The sequence below is a fragment of the Ricinus communis genome, chromosome 7, assembly GCF_019578655.1.
Source record: "Ricinus communis isolate WT05 ecotype wild-type chromosome 7, ASM1957865v1, whole genome shotgun sequence".
Classification (NCBI taxonomy): Eukaryota; Viridiplantae; Streptophyta; class Magnoliopsida; order Malpighiales; family Euphorbiaceae; genus Ricinus; species Ricinus communis.
In genome coordinates this window covers 25,936,092-25,962,086 of record NC_063262.1, presented here as the reverse complement: position 1 = coordinate 25,962,086, position 25,995 = coordinate 25,936,092, and the positions used below count along the sequence as shown (strand labels likewise).

Sequence of the window (25,995 nt, the reverse complement as noted above, 5' to 3'; positions counted from 1 at the left end):
GTGGCAGGATAAAAAAACTTAAAACTAAACTGGACCCACAAAGAATATGCCTTTTCCTCAGAAATTATACTCTGCATGCATTAAACTGATCACTTAAATGTTTTGGAATATTTGCATTATGAAAAGCAGGAACAGGTGATACTGAGTTCCTGACATTGACGGCAATGTCCAAGCTTTGGCTTTGAAGTTAAAAGCTTCTGAAGCAGCTTTTGAAGACAATATTAACAAATAGCATCAACATCAACATCAACATCATTCAAAACTACTCGGGAAATTTTTAAAATGGCATCCATTCAATATTGTTTATACTAATCTCAGAGTACTTGAACAAAGTTAGTATAATTCATAAAATACATTTAAAGAATAGATACTGCTCCTTCCTAACAAAACTTCCAGTGATTATCGCAAATTGTGCAGGTAACATAAGTTGTCATAGGCTCATCAGCGCTCCTGGTTTGCATTTGATAGTAGGTGGTCCTTTTTTCTCCGCATTTCCCGCATTTAAACTGATCCGTTGTGCCTTCCTGCTCGCGTCCGACAATGCATTTCCATAAAGATTTTGCTTGGATCCCTTGATTCTTACGCTGCATCTCATCGCTCGCCATCTGTCCTGCATCCATCTCTGCTACTTCCTCTGCCTTGATTTCTCCAACAAGTATCTTCCTCCGAAAATCAGGGTTCTTGGGATCTTTAATGTTAAACAAGAGGGAACGATACTTGGTGCGACTTCTAGTATTAGAAACTCCCCATTTGACAAAAAGTGCAGACTCAAGAGAAGCCGCAATCTGAATTGGATCGCACGTCTTCAGCGTATCATGCTTAGCTTCGTTAAACACCATGGAAAGAGCTTGAGAATTTGTTCCCGGATACTGTCCCTCAACGAGTTGCTGCTCTTAGGTATAGAAGCCGCTTTGGAGTGTGGGTGAGGGGTCAGTATCTTTGGCGTTTGAGTACGTGAAACCTTCTTGAAACTCTTGTTCTGAACTTTAAGAGCCTTGACAGTCCTTGGATTTGCGTTGATATCAATTTTGGCTTCCTTAGACACCGTGGCCACAACTTGTGAAGTTTGATCCTTTGAAGGTGCTGTTGTACGCGTGCATGGCTGCTTTTGAATCGACGAAACATAATCTTCGTATCTATGAAGTTGCTTCAGAAGTTTCTTACACCAAGCTGCAATAACACGAGCAGACAGATCCACGATTTTCATATTAGGATGCTTCGTGAGAGCTTTGAAACCCCTGAAAACATCGACAGACGGAATGGAAGCAAGAACATCGAAAGTGATTGGAAAACACCTGAGCCGAGACAAGGCATTCAGGCATTTAGATTCGAGAGCGGCACTCCTAGAAGATTTCCATGCAACTGTGTACAAATCAACAAGCTGCTCTTCCATTATGATCAAGAAAGAATCCTTCTGCTGGTGGTAATAAGAAACAAGGGAACCACTAACTGTCTTACTTGCTGTGATTGTGAATGAAAGAAAGTGGCGTAAAGCCTAGATTAATTGTTGTTTGCAAGAAGTGAATGAGCAGCTGGATGTATATATATAAGGCTTCAAAAAATCCAGAAGCAATTAGGACTTCCAAGGAATTAGGAAAGCAACTGTAAGATAAGATGCGTGGCTTAACAAAAAAGGCTTACGCTTTCTAATAGAATTAGACCACTTAAATTACAGCTTTTTAATGGATAAACATATGTTAGAATTAGACCACTTAAATTACAGCTCATCACCTGGGCGTGTGTTGTGCTTTTGGAATAACTCAGTTCTGACATCCGACTGTTGTCTTCTATAGTAAATACAAGTTATCCAATCTCTATTTAAATTAATTAATTATATTAAAAATATCAGTAAATAAATAAATAAAAATTCTTAAGTTCGAAATTGTAATTTTCACTTGGAATAAGAATTTTTCTCCTTCTAATTTTATTTTTTTGCCTCTGTTTATTGTAAATAAAAATTTTACTTAGATAATTACAACTAATACCTACAAAAAAATATATAATAATATAAAAATAATTATAATAAAAAAGAAAAATATATAAATAAATTATAAAAATTTAGCTAAAGCTTTTTTCTCTTTAGCATACTTCTTCACATTATTGAATGCTATAAAATTAAAAAAGGTAATTTCTCACGCTATAATTGTTGTATCTCACCAATTATATAGGTTTGTTTTGTCTGAAGAGAATTTATAAATGTATCTTTAAATAAAATAGTTCACACTTTAAAAACTCGGTAAATGTATTTGTTAAGAAATTATCAAACCTATTTTTATAAAAAATAAAATATGAGCATATAAAATAATTACTTTTGTATTTGTTAAGATAATTCTTTTTTATTTATTTTTTTCTATATGTACTCTATTATTGTATAATTCTATAAAATCTCTTCGAAATAGCGTTATTTTAATGCTCCATTCTTTTTGTTGAAGTGTATCGATAGACATATCTTTAACTTCTTATAATTTATCACAATTTCTTTAAAGTTATATCATAACCTGTTACAGTATAGTATACGTGTGAAAATTAATATTTCTATTTTAAACGTTAGAGACTGTGTTAGACTACACAAACACTTCTCTCCTTTTACTATGTCTCATCTTTTTATTCTTTTACTATATTATTACTAATAATTTTTTATTTTGTATTTTCAATTTCTTTTACTGCAATACTAAATTTATACTTTAGTAATATGATAGTGTTTTCATAATAAAATATCATATATTAAAATGAAATTATATATATATATATATATATATATATATATATATATATATATATATATATAGGAGACTTTATTAGTAATTTAATTTTTCTATAAGAATATTATTTAATCATATTTTAGTATATATTTATATTTTAGATTATATTACGTTTTACTCTACAAAAATATTATTTTAGTTATTTTTTATCATTACATAATAGTATTATGATTTTTTAAATTTAATAATATAAAATAATAATAAAATATTAAAATTAATAATTCTAATATAAAATATTAATAATTAACAAAGCCTAAAATAAAATGAAAGCATATCTGCTATCCCATCCTAAGATGCAAGAGTAGAGCACTTCTAAGAAGCTTTGGCACGCCCATGCTAAAGAAAAACTGTCTAGATTACAGTTCCACTGGGAATCAAGGCATCCTGAACTCAGTTCTGACACGTGACTGTTGTCTTCTATAGTAAACAAGTCTTGTTGATTCTTGTTTGATGTACTTCTCAATAATTCTGCAGAAGTTGCCCTGCAAACAGAGTGTTTCTCTAATTTGTAGCATGTATGCATAATACTCTGAGTTCCTCAGGTTTTTCTCTCTAAATTCCTTTGCCTCATCTGAATTGGAAGTGAGTAGGAAAAGCAAATCTTCTGGTATTCCTTTGCCTCCATTTCTGCAGCAGCGGCTCATGTTCAAATCTTTTCAGTTTATGTAAGGGTGAGCATGCAATAAATAATTCGCCTGGAAAAGTATTCGAGTTTACCTCTTTTTGGTTGTAAATTGCTTTACCTTCATGCTCATAGGACTCTAATGATATTGTGCTCGACATAACCATTAATTCTACTCTTGCTTTCTTCGCTTTATTTCTTCTAGTCTAGTGCTAACTTGTCGAATATAGGGTTTTTTTTTTTTTCTTTCCTTTTTATACATATATGCAATGCTTGTATTGTAGGACCTTTATATTTACCACCTCTCTCAAAAGTTTTAGTACATATATATATTAAAATAAAAATTAAATTTATGCACTCTTGAATTATTTTTCTTTTAAGAACAAACAATTCTAAAATTATAATTAATCGAAACACAAATCTGATTAGTGATTTAATTTATTTGTTTAATAATAGTTAACAAGCTCAAGTCAATAAATTATTTCTTGAATAAAGTTTTAAGTAGTTGATTATTATTATTATTGTTATTATTATTATCATTATTCAACTTAATAAATAAATAAATAAAATCACACTTCCATTAAAATAAAAAAGATAAAATAGAGGGATAAGGACAAAAAGAATATCTAGTGATTTTATTATTTGATAATTTTTATTATGTATTTATCTTCTTAAATAAAAATATATATGTAATTAAAAATTATGACAAAAAAATATTTCACTCATAAAAAGTATCATTTGCAAATGATTTAATCATTTTTATTTCGATTAGTCATTATTATCATATTTTCTATGTTTGATAATATGAGTTTAGAGTTTGACACGCAAAATGTCATTGTTTGATAGCTAAATCGATCTCATTAAATCAATAACTTCTTATACCGTGAATTTTTAATAATTAATTATAGAATTATAAGTTGTTAATCTTCAAACTCATACTATTAAGCCCAAACAACATGATAATAATAATGGACCGAAGTTAAAATGACTGGGTCCTTTCAAATCAAATTTAACAATAAGATATTTATTTTTATCACAATTTATAACAATGTATTTTTTTTGGTGTGCAAAAATCACATACTAAAAACTGTAAGATATTAAAACAATATATCTATAATCTATAATCATAACATATGTTAAGGTACAAATGATGAAGGACATATAAATTTACTTAAAGGACCTTATTAATAATTTAGTTATTGAGTTAATTAGATAATTTATTAATTTATTAATTACATGCCCAATTCTAGAAATTCAAACCAATATTAATTAAAAAAATTTAATAAATATGCTTTACTTTCATTAGTCTGCTTATGCTATACATTGAGATTAATATAAGATTATTAATTATCCATATAAGTCATACAACTATTTAATATATATTTTTTAAAAGTAAATTATATATATAAAAATTTTTGAGACTTAAAATTTCTTTGACACGTTTACTTAATTTTTGACATGTAAAATTTTAATTTTGATATGTATAATATTTTTGATACATAAGATTTAAGTTTATGTGTGATTTTATAGTTTTTTCTATTAATTATTGATTAATAAGTTACATTCCTAATTAAATACTGACTCTAATCCTTAAAAATAATATATTTATTATATTTTAATATTGTATTAACTAATAAATAGTTTTCCTAAAATATAGCATATTAATTATATTTTAATATTATATTAAGTAATAAATGATTTTATAATCAGATAATAATACTAATTTTATCTTTAAAATAGTATATTAATTATATTTTAATATTATATTAACTAATAAATTAGCTTTTAATTAGATAATAATTCTAATTCTAAAAAATAACATCTTAAATTATATTTCTAATATTATATTTAATAATAAATTAACTTTTTAATTGTATAATAAAATTTTAATCCTAAAAATAGTAATATCAATTATAATATCAAATTATATATATACTAAAATTAATTAATTAATAATTTTAAAATAATTTTTATAAATTATTGTACTAATAAAATTTTAAGATTTTAAAAAATTAAAAATATTTAAAAATATTTAATTTGCTATTATTTTTTAAAATCTTATAAATTAATATTAAATAATAAACATTTTATTAAATTGTATCCATCAATTTAATTTTACAATCAAAATAATAATAACGGTTATACAACGTACGAATAATAAGTAGCTAGTAACTAATTAATTATGGAACTCTGATCAAGAATAAATTTCATATGTTGTTCTTAATTTTTCCAAGTCTAGCCTGTGATTACATTGACTTCCACTTGAAATTTTATTTCTATGGTGAATAAAAACTCAAAATTATTCAAAATTTCATTTTTTATGATTAATTATGCTTAGAAGTTTAATATTAATTAAAAATTAATGGGAATGCTAAAAAATTTACTGAAAAAATATAGAGCATATAAATTGCAAAAGAAATTAAATTTTTCTATAATTAATTATGATCAGAAGTGTAATATTAACTATAGCTAAGTGAACATTAAAAGGCTACATATTGTATTTATCATTCACACACTTAAGAAAATTTACTTTGTAATAATGAAATGAATATAAGATATTTATATAAATGTAATGACAAGACATGATTGAATATAAAATATTTATAAATGTAAAGACATAATAGAGTGATTTTGTAGTGTATATTAATTCATACAAATGGAAATAAATAGAGAAATATGTAATATACTAACTATATACTTGGGTTAATGCATAATTATTGATAAATTTATTATATAAATATTTAATTTAAAATGTCTTATTTTAATAAAAATAATTACATTACAAAAAATAATTTTATTTAATTATTTATTTTATTTTAATACCATTTAATATTATCATATTACTTATATAACTTTAAAATTTTATAGTTATAAAAATAATTAGAAAGTTCATAATAAATATTTAATAAATTAATGTCATTATAAAATTATTGAGTTTTTATTATATTTAATTGCCATTTTATTTTAATAAGTATTTAGTAATATTATTTTATTTACTTCGCTAATGCACAATTACTCTAATTTTATGATTTAAAATTTTAATTTAATGTAACATTTTTAATTATAAATATGTTATATTATAAGAAAATAATTATATTTAGCTATTAAATAATTATATTTAGCTATTATTTTACTTTAATAAGCATTCGATATTATCATTTCACTTTAATAATCTTAAAATTTAATTGTCATAAAATAATAAGAAAATAAATATATAGTAAATTAGTGACATTATATAATATTTAACTATCATTTTATTTTAATAAGTATTTAATTATATTATTTTATTTGATTAGTATTTAATATTAGAATACATTTAATATTATTATTTTATTTAATTAGTATTTAATATCATAATAAAATATTATATAACCATATTAAAACTATTTTTTTATTGAAATTCTACGTGATATAACTTTATAAAATATTGCCAAGTGGAGTCTCATAGGAAAACTGGTCTACTTTATATATATAAATAGAATTGCGAGATGAGTATTAACTTAAGAGTATATAAATATTTAAATTTAATGAATTATATTTTATCAAATAAATATATGATGACAAGCTTGGTGAAATAAAATTCAGTAGTGATTATTGAGATTAATAATAAATTAACCTATTAATGAGGTTTTATTAGTTTTAATTTAATTATAAGAACTACAAGTCTAGTTATTTCAATATTCATGAATTAACTTAATTTATGTTCATGAAAATAATAAATCAAAATAAAAATGCAATTGCAAAATAATTATACTATTAAGTTTAAAGTATAAAGGGATAGATAAATTTACTAAAAATATATTATAATTAGTGTTGTTTATAAGTTAATATAACTTAATAGAAAAAATAATAAATGGTAGTAGAATTAGGGCATAGCAATTATTATATAAATACTACTAATAAACATAATATATATTTGTTATTTTAGTTACTTTGGTAGTATTTGTTTTACATGAAGCATAATAATAAATATGAAGGAAAGAGATGGTTAGTAATTCTTTTCTTCTTTTTATATTTAATTTATGATTTTATATTTTCTGATTATGTTCTTTGTTACAACATTTTAGTGTAGTACTCAATGATGTTACAACTATCGTTCGTAAGATATAACTATCATTTTCTTTCTCAAATCAATTTTACTTAGTAAAAATATTTTAGGATGGTATAACTATGAGATATAAATTTTTATTTGGCTTTATTAAATTAGTAAAAATGACTATTGAGTAGGTAATTTAAAATTAGAAAAGCACTCATTTAATCAATTTAATTAATGACTAGTCCACTGCCTACCCATTAAGCCAAAATTATTGTACATAAATAAAATATTTATGTAAATTAAAATTAATATAAATATTTACAGTACTATTAAAAAAATTATTTTTATATTATTTATATAAAAATATAAAATTAAAATCTTTATATATAAAAATTATTAAAATTTTAATTTAAACAAATAAATGATTATGAATTATCTTATAAATTGAAAAATTCCATTAAATTGAGGATTATAAATTTTTATAACAAATTTTTGAAATAATTTTTTTTATTTTTCTCACTTGTATTTTAATTATATTTGGAGATGGAACTAGAATATATAAATAAAAAAGACATTAGTAAATTGATTATAGTAATAAGATAGTTTAGTGTCCATCCTTTGGATGAAAGTTAAAAAAGGCATTAGTAAATTGATTATAGTAATAAGATAGTTTAGCGTCCATCCTTTGGATGGAAGTTATTTTATACTTAAATGGAACCCTAAAATTATTTCATTTTTACAATTGGTCCAACGAACTCAAATTTAATTCAATTAGACTTCTCAAATTTACAGGTTGTTATTTAACCCTTTTAATTACATATATTATGTGTGTTTTACGCCATCTAAAAATGTGTAAGTTTGAATAAAATAATAATATATTTAAAATATAAAATAATAGCTAAATACATAATACCCCGTAAACTTATCTCATTTTTGCAATTGGTCCTCCGAACTCAATTTTGATTCAATTGGACCTTTCAACTTTACGGGTTGTTATTTTTAACTCCTTTATTAATCATAGATATTATACGCGTGCATTATACGCCATCTAAAAATGCATAAGTTCGAATAAAGTAATATATATTTAAAATATAAAATAAGTAAATAAAAAAAAAAAGAGCAAAACAATGAGTTTTAGTTCTTAAACAAAACTTATCGTTTTTTGATATCTATTACACATTTCCTTACTATGGTTACTAGTGTGGACATAGCCTCTGAGAATAAAAAGAAGTACTTGGTAGAAAAACTTAAGGATTACAACGATTCATTTTAGTCCATTGGGAAATATATTTTTTATATTATTTAATAAAGTTAATAAAATAATTTTAATATACAATAAACACTACATTAAAACTAATGGAACATATTTTTCACAATAGATTAATCCAAAGCGCTTAACTTCCATCTATGAAGGGTTTAAATATAACAACTCATAAAGTTCATATGCCAATTAAATCAAAATTGAGTTTAGGAGGCCAATTACAACATATGACAAGTTTAATAGTTCAATTATGTATTTTGTCTATTATAAGTAATGTCGTTAGTGAGAATATTAAGTTTTTATTATTACCGTTAATGGAGAAGTTAAAAATAACAACCCGTAAAATTGAGAAGTCCAATTGAATCAAAATTGAGTTCAGAGGGCCAATTATAAAAACGGAACAAGTTTAGAGGACTATTTATGTATTTAGCCATAAAATATTTATGTAAATTAAACATTATCATGGATATAGTGGTTTACTAATCATAAGTTATTTAGATACATATACAAATTTTTAAATTAAAACATGAAATTGGAGTTTTTTTATGAAATCGAATAAAAAATTATATAAAAATTAAATTAACAATATATTAAAAATTTTATTATAATTCTTATGAAAGAGAGTGAGAAAAAAATTTGAAGCAATTAAATGATAATTAAATGATTGAAAGCAAAATTATAGAATTCTTTTATAAAAATTAGATTAAATTTACAATTATAAAGAGTGAATTAAAATTTTTAAAATAATTCTTATGATAATGAGGCGAGAAAAATAATTTAAAGTAATTAAATGGTTGAGTGCAAAATTATAAGTTTTTAATATGTATTAATATATTTATTTTTAGAATAATTAATGTACTTTTTTAATAGAAACACTTATTATTTTTTAGTAGTTTTTTTATGTAAACTCATGACAGTTTAAAGAAATAACTTAAAAATCATAAAAAAATTATTGTGAAGAGAGAAACCATTTTAAAATTTTGCTTTTTTTATATATATTTGTGTTGTCAAGAGAGTATAATTTTTTTCCTTTGGGTTATTATCATATTGCTTTATTTTATCTTAAAATTATTAGTACTATTAATGATCATATAAACTAAAGTCAACATTTTAAGTAGATGTACTTTTTATTAATTTTTTATTTTTATTTAATATTATTATTAATTGAAACTATTTTAAAAATTATTTTGTAATAATTAGTTTAAATAATTTTTATTTAATTTTCAAAATAATGTATACAAAAATTACATGAGAAATATTTATAATAACTAATTATTATGAGTTCAATTATTAAAATTCACGTACAACACACTTAAAGAAAAAATTAGTATTTATAAAAACACGAAAAACAAAGGAACTTTTGAACTGATTAAAATATTTTTTCAAATAGTGATTTATAAAATCAAATTCTAATCCTATAATAATTTCATTTATATTCCTAATCTTATATAAAAAATTTACAAAATACTTATTGTATATATTACTTATGATAATATTTAAATAATTCTATAAATTTTTATAAAATTTGAAAATAATAAGTTAGAGAATAAAAATATGATATTTTTAATTTTATTTTATTAATATATTAATTAATACATTGATTGTTATTATAATACTTTATTAATAGAATTATTATAAATGAATTATTTTATGTAGTCAATATATTGTTATATATTTTTATGTGTTTTTACTATACGATAAAGAAATACTTATAAAATAATTAAATATTTTTAATAGATATTATATTATATACTAAATTATAAAATATTTTATAATATAATTTTAATTATAATAATTTATACGCATAACAATACTAGTTTTTTTTATACTAATCACTAAAATAAATATTAATTGATAAAAATAAATAAATAAATAAATAAATAAATAAATAAATACAAACAAGTAAAAAGAGCAACAGGAAACCAAGACGAAAAGACCAAAGGCTGAGGAGAAAAAGAAAAAAAAAACATCAAAAAGTCCTCGTTCGCGTGAACTCTCCTCGCCTCGGCTCTCCTTCTGTCCAAACCCTAGCCATTGCCTTTTTCACAGGACCACATTAAAATTACTACTCCACTCTTCTTTGATCTCTCTAATTCACTTTCTCTCTCTCCACACTCGTTATTCAATTTCAACAATTTTTCATCTTTTCAATTCAATTCAACTTGTCGCGATATCCAACAATTCTTTTTGAAACAGAATTTTCAGGTCAAAACCTCAACATTTCTTCATTAAGCCAATTGAGAAAAAGAACTTTGTCTATTAAAAAGAGTGAGGGTTGGTGTTTAAACTATAGGAGAAGTGAGTAGTGGGGAGTGAAAAGGTACAAATATTGGGTCCTGTGATCTTTAAGAGGATTAATTGGCAAGAGTTTTTGTATCCATGTCAAAGGTACGCTTCTTGACCTAATGTTTATTTTGGTATAAGAATTTGCTAGAAGTGTTTCTGTAGATTATTTTGTTCTTGAATCTTGAAAAATAAAGAATTCAAGAAAAGGTTTTACTTTGTGCTTGCACAATGTATATATATATATATATATATATATATATATAGAGAGAGAGAGAGAGAGAGAGAGAGAGAGAGAGAGAGAGAGTAAAAATGTAAAGAGTTCCCTAAACAGAAGAGCTTTTCCACAGTTTGGTGGAGGAATGATGAGAATAGCTATTCAAATATTGGGTTTTAGTTTTCAAATAGTAACTATGGTTGCCCTAAGGGGCTGATATTAGAAAGTTCATCAACTAGAAACTAACTCATCCATCACTACTTTGCCCTAATCTGGTAACTATAGCCATTAGGGTAGTCGGAATAAAGGTTATAGAGTTGAGTAAAATTTGAGGAAACCTGTGAGCTGTAGTAGATGAGTAAACCTTAAATATCAGAGAATTGACGAAACCTGTGATTACAGTTGACAAATGATTTTGGATATCAGGATATGGTTGTAAGCCGTTTTCAAGTTATTGGCATGAGCAGAGATACTGGGATTGCATGTAAATTAGACCATCTAATTGTTGATACCTCTTGTATCCTACTAAAATTACTTAAGCTCTTTTTGACTGGTGATCAATTTAATTCAGAGTCAATACCATCTCATATGTTGGCAAGGTTAGAAGTAACTTTCATGAAGCATATCCGACCTGAACTAACAGTAACAATATTAAATACCTAGATGAGGAATCTCTAACATGTGTAAAAATGAATGTTACACATGTTGCATTATGCTTGAAGTATAATCTGGAGAAAAATGGCAAGTACACAATAGTTAGTATTCATCCTTGATAGGGATATGGTTGTTTAATTTATCAGCAATGCTGAAGCTAGGGAATTGTAAACAATAGTTGATGTGTATGGAGGACAGGGTTATTCAAACCTTGATCACTATCATTTGTCACTACTTTTGCTTGGCATCAGATCTTATGTGCCCAAGAAGCAGTAATAAACAAAAATGTTGAATTAAATATGAGGATTGAGAAATTAATCTTTCTGAACAAATGTGTTCCAACTTTTTGATTTGATACAATTACCTTGGACTATTATTCAATGTCCAGTAGTATCTAATTGGTAACCACGGCATGCAAACACAATTCTCCTGTTTAAAACATCAGGATTGGCCATCCTGGGTGCTTCGCTATGTGTTTGATATGTCTATATCAGAATAAAAATTTGCTTAGCTTTCTATATACCTGGCTTCTTTTTTTTTTTTTTTTTCTGGGAATTTAAATTTTATTCGTATTTGATTGTTTATGGTTATGAAGCACTTTTCCACATGTAAATGTATTGCAGGTAATGGTTCACCATCTCATAAAACATTGATTATGGATCCTGAAAGCAAGAAGTTTGGAAGTGGTAAGAATTCATTTCTGGTTGTGTGTGTGTGTGTGTGTGTGTGTGTGTGTGTGTTCCTCTTCCTTATATGCTTAGTTGCTGGTCCTTAGATCTCATAGTCATAGAACTATTTATTGCTATGAAAGATCAAAAACTCTGTGGATGGATCGTTCTCATTTTGAGCATTTACTTGTTTTAATCCAAAACTATAAATTTGATCTCCATATCATTTATTCATTCTTTCATCTTCCATGCAGATGCTTTATTTAAATATGTAGGAGAGAGGTTTTTGTGTTTCTACCTGATCCTTGCCGAAGTGCTGTCTTTTTACCCAAATCATCAATGATTTTCACATAAGAGAAGTGTTACACTTGCATTGTTTCCATGCGAAAATCTGGATTGAGCATTAAAATTTTCTAATTTAGTACTTTTGGCTTTAAAATGGAAAAGGCTTGGAGTGGTTACTGCTGACTTTCTCATGCTGTCCTTTAGGTCATGTGCGTTGCCTGGATTAGCTGATTGAACCACTCTTTTTTTTGTTCATAATGAATACATTTCTTGTGTATGTTTTAGAACAGCCCGACCCTAGGGCAAAACTCTTTTTTACTGTCAACAAATATTTAGTTGTTGACAGTTAGATACTTTATAGTAGTTGGATGCTGTAATGAATGAATCTCTCCAGTGTCTGTTATGAATGAATCTAGCATATCTAAGTAGTTTTATTAGCACATCAACTTATTGGCATGCATGTAGATATTGGAATTGGCATATAAATTACCACACACGTATTCAATCTTAAGTTTTGTCGTACTTTTATCACTTAATTTTTGAGAAAAGTTGAAAGATTTGGATTATCTTTGTTAAATTATATTGGTTCACTAGTTTAATGATTTTATGTGGTTATTGTCCTAAATATCTAAATCATATACCTTTATCCATATTATTGGAGACAGTGAATAAGAAGCTAATACGTTAAAAATTAATAGATATTTATTAAGCCTTGAGGATAGTGATAATGTTTTTGTCATGTTTTATTTTTATTTATGACATGCTATCCTGACTGAATATTCAGGACCAAGAGAGCTGACTGGTGCTGTTGATCTTATAAGTCATTTCAAGTTGGTGCCTCACCACGAGTTCTTTTGTAAGCGGTCACTTCCTTTGTCAATTTCTGACACACATTATCTTCACAATGTGGTGGGAGACTCTGAAATCAGAAAAGGGGATGGTATGCAATTGGATCAGCTTATCCAGAATACCTCCTATTCCCGAGATAGCAATGCACGTATTCAACCATTTGATTTAGATGTACTCAGAGAGGCCTTCCAACTGAAGGAAACCACTCCTATAGATTTGCCTCCTGTAAGAATCATGCTACCTGGAAAATTGTTTGTCTGTTGGTTTGATTATATTCTGATATGATAACAAACAAGCTGCGTGGCCTTAGGTCCTGCAATTATTGCTTTTGATGGATGTCTTACTGTAACCATTGTGGTTGAGATGATTAATTTTGTTATTTTCTGTTGCTCTTTATTCTCATCTTCCTTAGGCTGAGAAGGGGACACCTACTATTGCAGCAAAATCAAAAAGTGAGTCCAAAGACAAGGAGAGGAAGCATAAAAAGCACAAAGATAAAGATAAGAAGGAGGATAAAGAGCATAAGAAGCATAAACACCGTCATAAAGATAAAGATAGAAGTAAAGATAAAGACAAGGAGAAGAAGAAGGATAGAAGTGGGCATCATGACTCCGGTGGTGATCACTCTAAAAAACATCATGATAAGGTTGGGAGCCTATACCCTTTTTAAGCTACCGCTTGAACATTTTTTGAAGTTTGTGGAACTTGGGAAACAATGAAAACTTTTGTACTAGTTGGTGATTATACTTAGTTTGACATAAAAGTAAGCTATTGAATTATTAATTTGCAACAAAGCTTATTTGCTCTCCAAGTTAAAAGGCATTTCTTTAGCTATTGGAAATAAATAAAATGTTCTGGTCGTGAGGAATGAAGCATGTCAAATGTGATTTAAGGTGAAGGCTTTACAATACTGTTTGTTTCTTTCCCTTCCCCTAACACCAACATGGTCCCACCATCCTCCCTCCTTTCTTTTTTTCTGTGTGATTGAATTTCCATTCATTATGATTTCAGAAAAGGAAGCATGATGGAGATGAAGATCTTAATGACGTTCACAAGCACAAAAAAAGTAAGGTAATGTAGATTAATCTCATGTTTGAATTATTGCATGTTCTTTCAGCTCGTTACTTTGTTTATCATTTATGTCAATATGCTGCTTTCCATTTGTTAGCCTTTAAGTTCCTCTAAACTAGCCTCTCTTACCTCTTATTTCTTTTCTTTATTTTTTAATTTCTTCCAGCATAAGAGCTCAAAAATTGACGAAATTGGGGCGATAAAGGTAGCTGGCTGAAGTGGTCAAAGTACTAGTTGTTCATTTGTTGTCTGAATGGTTGTTGAGAGTCTGGAAGGGATTTTCACTTTAGCTAGTCAAATTTTTTGAAGTAAGCATCTTTTTTGCGCTCCTATAACTTACTCTCTACTTCTCATTTGCCTCATTCCTTTTACAACTAATGCTGTGAATATACTGAAAAACAACGAATCTCTGCTTTTCTTTCTAAGCTTTACCATATTGTTAAAACCAATTCCTTTAGCCTGTTTTCTGCCCTTTTTTCTAGCCAAGAAGAAAAGTTGAATTGTTTTTGCTCTTTTAAAATATGTTAGACTTGAGTCGAATAGAGTTTGAATATGCATATACGAAGCAAGTTAACAAACTATCATAAAGACTGGTCCTAGCCGAGTATGTTTTCACTTGCTAACTGTTGATTGTCAATGGCACGTTGTCTTCCTTGGACTCGGTTATCTTTTCTATTAAATTCACTTTTAACTGTTAGATTGAAACTCTAGATTATTTTTGTGATCTTAGGAAGGATATAGAGAAAAGTTACTGCCAACATATATAGTTCAATTATAAATATGAATTTGCAAGTTGTTTATTTTAAAGTATTGAACAACTTTTTTTTTTTTTTGTGTTTCCTTGGGCGAATTCATAAATTTAATGGAACCTCGCAGAGATAAAGCTTCTGGCAAAAAACAACAGTCATGAGCTAGCATTGAGGATTCTTAAGGTTTCTTATTTTTATGCAGGTTAGGTTCTGAACTGACTGAAAAATGTGAAGATGGTGAATTCACCTGACAAAGGATTGGATGCAGGTTAAAAATTTCTGAAAAATGAACTTTGTATCATAACTACAATTATATATTGCTGGTAATAGGAGAAACTTTAATCCTTTCTTTTTTCTTCTCAGTTTTAATGGTGCATTGGATATTTCAGCGTGTACACATTATTGTAATCATTGTGCTTTTTGGAGTAGTCCAAAGCTTAGTCCCATAATCTGTCTCAAGTAGAATTTGTAGTCTTGAATTTGTAGGAACTAGGAATAGCAGGTTTGAGAAAGAGGATTTTGTATATTAATTCCTTTGTTACTCCATTGTTGTGACAATGACCGATTAATCTTAGTTAACTCCAGGGCCTAGGACTGTTTTTTACTCACTTGATGCTCTTACTTTTTTTATGGGGAGATGTTCTTAAAGCAGCAATAGTTAGGCCACAGAGGGATCATTATTGCTGCTAATTAATTTTGAGATGAAAATTAGAGCTTTTGCTAGTTTGTCTTTGATTGTACTCATTATTCGGTTATTCGCCTTGTACATTTTTATCCTTTGAATTGACAATACTTTGATCATAGGATGTATCCATTACTCCAATTACGAGATGATTATGCCAACAAGGGCAATTTTGAACAGGTGTGTATTCCATGAACACTTGAAATGAGGCCCAAATTATTCCAGAATGAAATGAGTGGCTAATACGTTCAGGTGGGTCCTCTAGTTTGCCAGTGCTTTTGTCAGATTTATTCTAGCATAGCAATGGATTCTAGATTATCTTGTATCTTGCAAGGATGAGTTTTGCCATGACAAACAGGACTGGAAGAGCCCTCTGATGATGGATTTGGACTGTGTAGTCATCTTGTCATCGTCTTTAACTGTTTTGTAGGCTGTGAAATCTGTTTAACCAATTAGCTAGTTTTTCCCACTTATTGGTTTCTGCCTTTCGGTCCATTCGTTGTCTAATGCATCAGCAGCACCAGTTGGTGGCTTTAGAGTTTGTGCAAATTGGTATCCTGGTATAGGGAAATAGGTACCCGGAAAATCCGAGCTTGGACATAGGTATCTGCGTAATGCTCTGCCCGGTTTGATTTTATTTTTAGTATTATATATACATGTATTTAATTTATATAATTTATTTCTTAAAAAATATTTTTCAATACTGTTGAAGCATGTGAGATTGACTTTAAACTTGAAACTGATTATGCATGGAAGACTAAAGATGTTAAGTTGCATATCTGAAAAATTGAATATTTTTTTGACCTATTTATTTTATTTTAAATCCTTGATGGTTTAATTCAAATCTGTATCTAAAATATGTTTAAATGAACTTGAGAATTAGAAGTTTTTATCATTGTTAAGCGATGGATCTCTTAGTTATATGCAAAGTTATTAAATTTGGTGTCATTTTTGTCAAATACAATTAGAATTTAGAGTCCAAGTTGTTTTATAGGCTTGTAATTCTCTATTAAAAAAAAATGTCTAGCATCAGCTCTGTTTTGCAATTCTCTAAAGCTCCCAATCTTAGCTTTTTGGATGGTTATAAGAAGAATATAGAGGATATAAGATATTGTTAATTCTGTATAAGTCATGCTAATGATAAGTTCTTACTAAATCAATTTGATTTGCTAAGGCTTTTATTTCATTTTTTCTTTTTTTTTGGGTCTCTAGAGTTTATGAATGGAATCAGAGCCTCATTTCTTTGGGCTGTGAGGTTTAAGTTGGAGAGATTTGAGTATGTTGGGAACGAGCGTAAACACTGAAATTGAATGTAGTATGTTGGAGACGAGCGTAAACACTGAAATTGAATGTAAGAGATGTACAAAGTTTTCTTGATGTCTCCAACTAGTTCTGCTTCTTTTGTAATTTTAATATTTTTAGGAGACTCTTGCTTTATTTGGGTTGTCAAAATGAGGTTTTATTTGAGATCTCAAGAGCTTTGGCAAAACGCAGATATGCCCGCCTTCAGGGTCAATTCTAATCTTGGCTCAAATCAAAGCTCATAAGAAAGAAAAGCTAATGAAGGACAAAGCCTTGGTTTATCATATATTTTCACTAGCATTATCGATCAGAAAAATCTAAAAAAGTGCTCGAGTGAAACATTTGAGGTTAATGACAGAGTCAAAGCTCTCATACTCCTCACCACCCTTAAGAGGGAAATTTGAGCTATTGACAATGAAAGAGTTTGAGTTTGTAAAAGATGACTCGAGCAAGCTGATGGATTTCATAAACCAGGTTAGGCTTCAAGGTGAGGCAATACTTCAACAGATAAGTGGTGGACAAGATTATAATCAATGTGCCCAAGAAATTTGAGGATAACGTCTTCGCGATTGAAGAGTCTTGTCAGATGGTGCATCTCAGGCAAGAAGCTTGGAAGTAAATATGGAAAAGAAATGCCACTTACCTCCATTCTTATTTGTGAAATATTTGATGTTTGAGGTATAGATTTCATGGGTTCTTTTCTTCATTCTAATGGCAGTATTTACATACTTCTTGCTGTGGATTATGTTTCAAAGTAGGTAGTGGCCAAAGCTACTCGGACTAATGATTCTAAATTTGCTGTTGATTTTTTTAAGTCTCAGATTTTCTCAACATTTGGCACGCCAAAAGTTTTGATTAGTGACCGTGGCACTCATTTTTGCAATAGAGTGGTTGAAGCCTTGTTGAAAAAGTACAATGTCACTCACCGTACTTCTACAGCCTATCACCCACAAACAAGTGAGCAAGTAGAAGTCTCCAATAGAGAAATCAAATCGATCCTCAAAAAGATTGTCAATCCTAATAGAAAAGATTGGAGTGCACGACTTGAAGATGCGCTATGGTCTTATAGAACGGCTTATAAAACCCATATAGGTATGTCCTCTTATCGTCTAATCTTTGAGAAGTTGTGCCACCTCCGGTTGAATTGAAATATAAAGCATACCCAATACAATATGGAGATGAAGCCGGTTCACAAATAAGATTGCAACTACAAGAGCTAGAAGAAATTCAGATGCATATGAGGTGCAATTTACAAAGAAAGATAAAGAAATTTCATGATAATGTGATTTCTAAGAAGAGCTTTTGTATCGGACAAAAAGTTCTTCTCTATAATTCTAGACTCAAATTATTTCCAGGTAAGTTGCGTTCCAGATGGAGTGGTCCTTTTACTGTCACTAATGTTTTTTCTCATGGTGCAATAGAAATTCAAAGCCAAGACACTGAAAAGATATTCAAAGTTAATGGTTAACGCTTAAAACCTTTCAACTTGACAATATTGCAGAAATTAACTTGGAGTGTCCAAGTTATACATAGCGTGCGACCATGTCTAGCCAAAGACATTAAATAAAGGCGCTTTTTGGGAGACAACCCAAATTTATTTTTTAGTTTATTTTACTTTCTCATTATTCTGCGGTTTTTATAGTTGATTTTCGTGTTCCCTTACTAAATGTCTTTTTATGAGTTTTGGGGCAGAAAGGAACTATGTTTAGCACAGGGCACACTATATTTTGAGCTAATATAAAAATAACAGAGCGTGCCCACGCTCTAGCAAAGAAGATCTTCTGTATAAAAAAGATCTTTTTATTTTTAATTTAATTATCATTTCTTTTAATTATTTTATTTCTATTTCTTTTTATATTTTTTATCTTTCATTATTATTATTATTTTTACCCTAATTGTTTTAGTTTACCTTCTTTTCAAATTTGGCCTTTCTATTTGTTAAACCGCAACAAGCGAGCGCCGCGCATCATCTTCTCTGTCGCGCTTTTCTCCAAACCCGCTTGCCGTTCGTTCCGTCGTTCGTCCTCCTTCTCCACAAAAATCAGTCCAATGGTTAAGAAAACGATGGGTCACAAGCCAAAGCTAAAGGCAACTCCACAATAATCGCGTAAAGTCAAATCAAATGTTTCAAGCTCACGAGCACGAATTGGAAAAGGGATGCATATTTTGCCCCCATCCGAAACTGAATTAAAAGGATATTTGATATTTAGTAAGCAAGTCCACAAAGAAGGTATAAATTTTTCTCTCAACAATCTATTATTCCTTGCAAATATATTGATTGTTTGACTTTGGAAAGATTGAATATTAAAGAAGATGCGGATAAGTACATTGATAATATTGGATGACAAGTATACTTTTTAATTAATTATCCATGTTATATTGAACTTGTGCGTGAGTTTTACACTACTTTTGAGTTTGACAAGAAAGTTGATATTATATTGAACACTCCAGGAGTAGTGTGTTTTAGGTTGTTGGGAAGGGAGTTCAAACTCTCTATCACACAATTTAACCTCGCCTTTGGTTTTATCACAAATGATTATGCTAATGAGAAGTCTGTTTGTGATTTTTTACCTGAATTTGAACTAGTTCCTCTGTATAAGCAAATGTCTACAAGCATCAGATATGACCCTAGTAAGTCACAAACTAGTTATCTATATGACCAAGCCTTGAAATATATTCATAGGTTTTTAGCTTTTATTTTTTCAGGTAGGAAAGATAATTCTGGCATACTTTCAAAAACTGAATTTTTTTTTTCTTGTGGTGCATGCAAAAAGGAATTAAAGTGAACCTTGGATTTTGGTTGGCTTCTCAATTTGACAATGTTATTATGAAGAAACGTCATATGATTTTAGGTTCTTTGATTACTCAATTGGCTATACGCACAAATTTGCTTGATATTGATAATAATGTCCAGCATGTTGCTTATGATATGCTTCCTTTGGATATAAAATGCTTAATGAGTATGGATTTAGTGTGGAAGAAGTAAGGTGTGCCTTGTTTTCAGTTTACAGGTCCTATCGCGAAGAACATTTCAAAGCGAAAACTCTGTTAAGACGAGGATGAGAAGGAGAATTTAATTTCCAACAATGAACCATCTTCTCTTGGATCATCCTCCTCGGGGCGATATACTGAACAAATCCAATGCCTTGAACAACAATAAATAGAAATGGAATTGAACTTGATGGCTTTCTTCAAGCACATGGGTTTTACTCCACCATATCCACCTCGCTATTAGACATTTTCGCTATGCACAACATACTCAGGGAAGTTCCACCATTCCTATCTCTTATTTCCAATTTGATACGTTAGGCATTATATAAATACATTGCGGATAATGTATGAGATAAGTGTAGGGACAATACAAAAAAAAAAATTAAACAAGGTTCACTTTAACATGCATGTACAATGCCCAAAAATAGCCTATAAACACCTTACACTTATCTCATACATTGTCCCCAATGTATTTATATAATGCCTAACATATCAACTTGGAAATAAAAGATAGGAATGGTGAAACTTTCTTGAGTATGCTAGGCATAGCGAAAATGTCTAACAACGAGGCGGATATGGTGGAGTAAAACCCATGTGCTTGAAGAAAGCCATCAAGTTCAATTCAATTTCTATTTGTCGTTGTTCAAGGCGTTGGAGTTGTTTAGTATATCGCCCTTGGGAGGATGATCCAGGAGAAGATGGTTCATCGTTGGAAATTAAATTCTCCTCCTCATCCTCGTCTCGATGGAGTTTTCGCTTTAAAATGTTCTTTGCGATAGGACCTGTAGACTGAAAACAAGGCACACCTTCCTTCTTCCACACTAGACCCATACTCATTAAGCATTTTATATCCAAAGGAAGCATATCACAAGCAATATGCAGGATATTATTATCAATATCAAGCAAATTTGTGTGTATAGCCAATAAAGTAATCAAAGAACCTAGAATCATAGGATGCTTCTTCATAATAACATTGTCAAATTGAGAAGCCAACCAAAATCCAAGGTTCACTTTAATTCCTTTTTGCATACACCACAAGAAAAAAAACTCAGTTTTTGAAAGTATGCCAGAATTATCTTTCTTACCTGAAAAAGTAAAAGCTAGAAACCTATGAATATATTTCAAGGCTTGGTCATATAGATAACTAGCTTGTGACTTACTAGGGTCATATCTGATGCCTGTAGACATTTGCTTATACAAAGGAACTGGTTCAAATTCAGGTAAAAAAGCACAAACAGACTTCGCATATTCATTAGTTTTAGCATAATCATCTGTGATAAAACCAAAGGCAAGGTTAAATTGTGTGATAGAGAGTTTGAACTCCCTGCCCAACAACCTAAAACACACTACTCTTGGAGTGTTCAATGTAATATCAACTTTCTTGTCAAACTCAAAAGTAGTGTAAAACTCACGCACAAGTTCAATATAACATGGATAATTAATTGAAAAGTATGCTTGCCATCCAATATTATCAATGTACTATCCATATCTTCTTTAATATTCAATTTTTCCAAAGTCAAACAATCAATATATTTGCAAGGAATAATAGATTGTTGAGAGAAAAATTTATACCTTTCTTTTTGGACTTAGCTACTAAATATCAAGTTTCCTTTCAATTCAGTTTTGGATGGGGGCAAAATATGCATCCCTTTTCGAATTCGTGCTCGTGAGCTTGAAACATTTGATTTGACTTTGCGCGATTATTGTGGAGTTGCCTTTAGCTTTGGCTTGTGATCCATCATTTTCTTAACCATTGCACTGATTTTTGTGGAGAAGATGATCGCCAGAAAAGAACGCGATCGATTCTAGGATGAATGAACGGCAAGGTGTTTGGAGAAAGGCCGCCCGCTTGCCGGAGTTGCACAATAGACGGTTCTTAGGGTTTAACAAATAGAGAAGGAGCTGCTTATTAAATTAGAGAAGAAGGTAAACTAAAACAATAGGGTAATGATAATAATAATGAAAGATAAAAAAATGTAAAAAGAAAATAATCAAAAAAATGATAATTGAAAATAAAAAGATTTTTTTTAGACAAAAGATCTTTGCTAGAGCGTGGGCACGCTCTGTTATTTTTATATTAGCTCAAAATGTAGCGTGCCCTTGTGCTAAACATAGTTCCTTTCTGCCCAAAAACTCATAAAAAGACATTTAATAAGGGAACACGAAAATCAACTATAAAAACCGCAGAATGATGAGAAAATAAAATAAAATAGAAAATAAATTTAAGTTGCCTCCCAAAAAGTGCCTTTATTTAATGTCTCTGGCTAGACATGGTCGCATGCTATGTATAACTTGGACACTCCAAGTTATTTTCTGCAATATTATCAAGTTGAAATCCCTTATAAAAAGATTTTGAACATCTTGACCATTAACTTTGAACATCTTTTCAGTGTCTTGGCTTTGAATTTCTACTGCACCATGAGAAAAAACATTAGTGACAGTAAAAGGAGCACTCCATCTAGAACGCAACTTACCTGAAAATAATTTGAGTCTAGAATTATAGAGAAGAACTTTTTGTCCGATACAAAAGCTCTTCCTAAAAATCACATTATCATGAAATTTCTTTATCTTTTCTTTGTAAATTCGTGCACTCTCATATGCATCTAGACGAATTTCTTCTAGCTCTTGTAGTTGCAATCTTATTTGTGAACCGGCTTCATGCATCTCCATATTGTATTGCTTGACCGCCCAATATGCTTTACATTTCAATTCAACCGGGAGGTGGCACAACTTCCCAAAGATTAGACGATAAGAGGACATACCTATATGGGTTTTATAAGCCGTTCTATAAGACCATAGCGCATCTTCAAGTCGTGCACTCCAATCTTTCCTATTAGGATTGACAACCTTTTCGAGAATTGATTTGATTTCTTTATTGGAGACTTCCGCTTGCCCACTTGTTTATGGGTGATAGGCCTGTAGAAGTATGGTGAGTGACATTGTACTTTTTCAACAAGGCTTCAACCACTCTATTGCAAAAATGAGTGCCACGGTCACTAATCAAAACTCTTGGCGTGCCAAATGTTGAGAAAATCTACAACAACTTTAAAATCATTAGTTCGAGTAGCTTTTGCCACTACCCACTTTGAAACATAATCTACAACAAGAAGTATGTAAATATTGCCATTAGAAGGAGGAAAAGGACCCATGAAATCTATACCCCAAACATCAAATATTTCACAAATAAGAATGGAGGTAAGTGGCATTTGATCTCTATGTCCTAAGTTTCTCGTCTTTGACAATTTTCGCATGCTTTACAAAACATGTATGAATCACGAAACAAATTGGACCAAAATAATCCACATTCTAACACCTTATTAGCCGTTCTTTTGGGGCCAAAGTGCCCACCACATGCATATGAATGACAAAATGTTTGAATGGATGCAACTTCATGTTGTGACACACATCTTCTAATGATTTGATCGGAGCAAAATTTCCACAAGTAAGGATCATTCCATATATAATATTTGGCATCACTCTTAATTCGATCCTTTTGAGCTCTAAATAAATCATTTGGTAACGTTCTAGTAACTAAGTAGTTAACTATATCGATACACATCTTCTAATGATTTGATCGGAGCAAAATTTCCACAAGTAAGGATCATCCCATATATAATATTTGGCATCACTCTTAATTCGATCCTTTTGAGCCCTAGATAAATCATTTGGTAACGTTCTAGTAACTAAGTAATTAACTATATCAGCAAACCAAGGAATAGAATTATGAATAGAAAAGAGATGCTCATCTGGAAATTCATCCTTCAAAGGTGATGGTTCTTCATTTGTGATTAGGCGACTAAGGTGATCCGCAATCAAATTCTCGGTTCCTTTCTTGTCTTTTATTGTTAAGTTAAACTCTTGTAGTAAGAGTATCCAATGAATAAGCCTTACTCTTACGTCCTTCTTGGAAAGCAAATACTTGAGAGTTGCATAATCAGAGTAAACAATCACGCTAGTTCCAAGTAAATATGAGCGAAATTTCTCTAAAGCAAAAATAATGGCTAAAAGTTCTTTTTCCATTGTTGTGTAGTTGCATTGTGCATTGTCTAGTGATTTTGAGGCGTAGTAAATGACATGTGGAGCTCTTCCTACTCTTTGCCCAAGGACGGCACCCACGACATGGTTGCTAGCATCGCACATGATTTCAAATGGAAGGGTCCAACCCGGTGGTTGAATAATTGGTGCTGAAGTTAGCACATCTTTCAATTTATCGAATGCCTCATTGCATCACTCATTAAGTATAAACTCAACATCCTTTTGTAGTAAACGACACAACGGTTGAGCTACTTTTGAAAAATCCTTGATAAAACGTCGATAGAATCCTGCATGACCAAGAAAAGAACGAACTTCCCACACACTAGTGGGGTAAGGCAAGGATTTGATCACATCTATCTTAGATTTATTAACTTCAATTCCTCTAGAAGACACAACATGACCTAGAATAAGACCTTGATCGACCATGAAGTGACACTTTTCATAATTTAAAACTAGGTTTATCTCTATGCACCGCTTAAGAATTTTAGTAAGGTTAGCTAAACATTCATTAAAAGAATTACCATAGACCGTAAAATCATCCATAAAAACTTCTATGATATTCTTTACATAATATGAAAATATACTAACCATACACCTTTGGAAGGTTGCGGGTTCATTACAATGACCAAACAGCATCCGTCGATATGCAAAGGTCCCAAATGGACAAGTGAAGGTTGTCTTTTCTTGGTCTTCGGGTGCCACCGAAACTTGGTGTAAGCCTGATTGACCATCAAGACAACAAAAGTGAGAACGACCGGCTAAACGCTCAAGCATTTTATCAATAAATAGGAGAGGAAAATGATCTTTCCAAGTTGAAGTATTCAATTTTCTATAGTCTATACAAACTCTCCACCCATTTTGAATGCGGGTTGGAACTGACTCACAGTCTGAATTCTCTACAACTGTTATACTCATTTTATTTGGGACAACTTGAATTGGACTTACCAATTTGCTATAAAAAATTGGGTAGATCATACTTGCATCGAGAAATTTTATAATTTCTTTATTTACCACTTCTATCATAGGAGGGTTTAGTCGGCGTTGGGCTTTTCTAGATGGCTTGCTCTTCTCTTCTAGTATTCTATGCATGCACAAAAAGGGGCTCAATCTTTTGATATCAACTATAGTCCACCCAATTGCTTCTTTGTACTCTCTAAGTACCCGAATCAACGCCTCTTCTTCTAAAGTAGTGAGTTTATTAGATATGATAACTGACAAGGATTCATTTTCTCCTAAAAACATATACTTTAGATGACTAGGTAGAGCTTTCAATTCTAACTTTGGTGCTTGTATGGTAGAAGGAATAAGCTTTTTATGAGAATAAGATAAATCAATATAAGCAACATTATTTTTCACAAGCTCGAGTGCGTCCAATGCAAAAATGGTGTCTTGTAGAGACGAATCTATCATATAAAGTGCTTCAAGGCGTACAAGTTCTTTTGGATTGAGGTTGTTAGTGAGTGCAACTTGTAACTTGTCTTCATGTTCCAACTCAAAAGTTTCCTGCACTAAAGTGTCAATCGCATCT

General features: G+C 29.7%; 2 protein-coding genes across 5 annotated transcripts; one reads left to right on the top strand and one right to left on the bottom strand.

Moving 5' to 3' along the window:
• Positions 1-274: 274 nt before the first annotated feature.
• On the bottom strand, positions 275-842 carry LOC8289775 (transcription elongation factor TFIIS). Its single transcript, XM_015722601.2, has one exon. It carries the CDS (start codon positions 837-839, stop codon positions 381-383), a length of 459 nt encoding a protein of 152 aa, XP_015578087.2. The 5' UTR covers positions 840-842; the 3' UTR covers positions 275-380.
• Positions 843-10,595: 9,753 nt separating this feature from the next.
• Positions 10,596-16,065, top strand: LOC8262339 (mediator of RNA polymerase II transcription subunit 19a). Of its 4 annotated transcripts, XM_015727405.3 has the most exons (8): positions 10,596-11,069; positions 12,459-12,521; positions 13,573-13,862; positions 14,050-14,283; positions 14,649-14,708; positions 14,875-15,016; positions 15,660-15,725; positions 15,821-16,065. In XM_015727405.3, exons 2-6 carry the CDS (start codon positions 12,491-12,493, stop codon positions 14,923-14,925), a joined length of 666 nt encoding a protein of 221 aa, XP_015582891.1. In that variant the 5' UTR covers positions 10,596-11,069; positions 12,459-12,490; the 3' UTR covers positions 14,926-15,016; positions 15,660-15,725; positions 15,821-16,065. The 4 variants fall into 4 exon arrangements, with proteins under 4 accessions (XP_015582891.1, XP_015582892.1, XP_025015449.1 ...); XM_015727406.3 differs by having other exon boundaries at positions 14,649-14,703; positions 15,660-16,065; XM_025159681.2 differs by having other exon boundaries at positions 15,585-16,065.
• Positions 16,066-25,995: the final 9,930 nt, after the last annotated feature.

Bases quoted from the DNA above. Each gene is read 5' to 3' on its own strand.
- LOC8289775 (XM_015722601.2), bottom strand. From the start codon at position 839: ATGGTGTTTAACGAAGCTAAGCATGATACGCTGAAGACGTGCGATCCA.
- LOC8262339 (XM_015727405.3), top strand. From the start codon at position 12,491: ATGGATCCTGAAAGCAAGAAGTTTGGAAGTG. The intron at 13,863-14,049 runs GTAAGAATCATG...CATCTTCCTTAG, and splicing joins CTCCTATAGATTTGCCTCCT to GCTGAGAAGGGGACACCTAC. The intron at 14,709-14,874 runs GTAATGTAGATT...AATTTCTTCCAG, and splicing joins ACAAGCACAAAAAAAGTAAG to CATAAGAGCTCAAAAATTGA.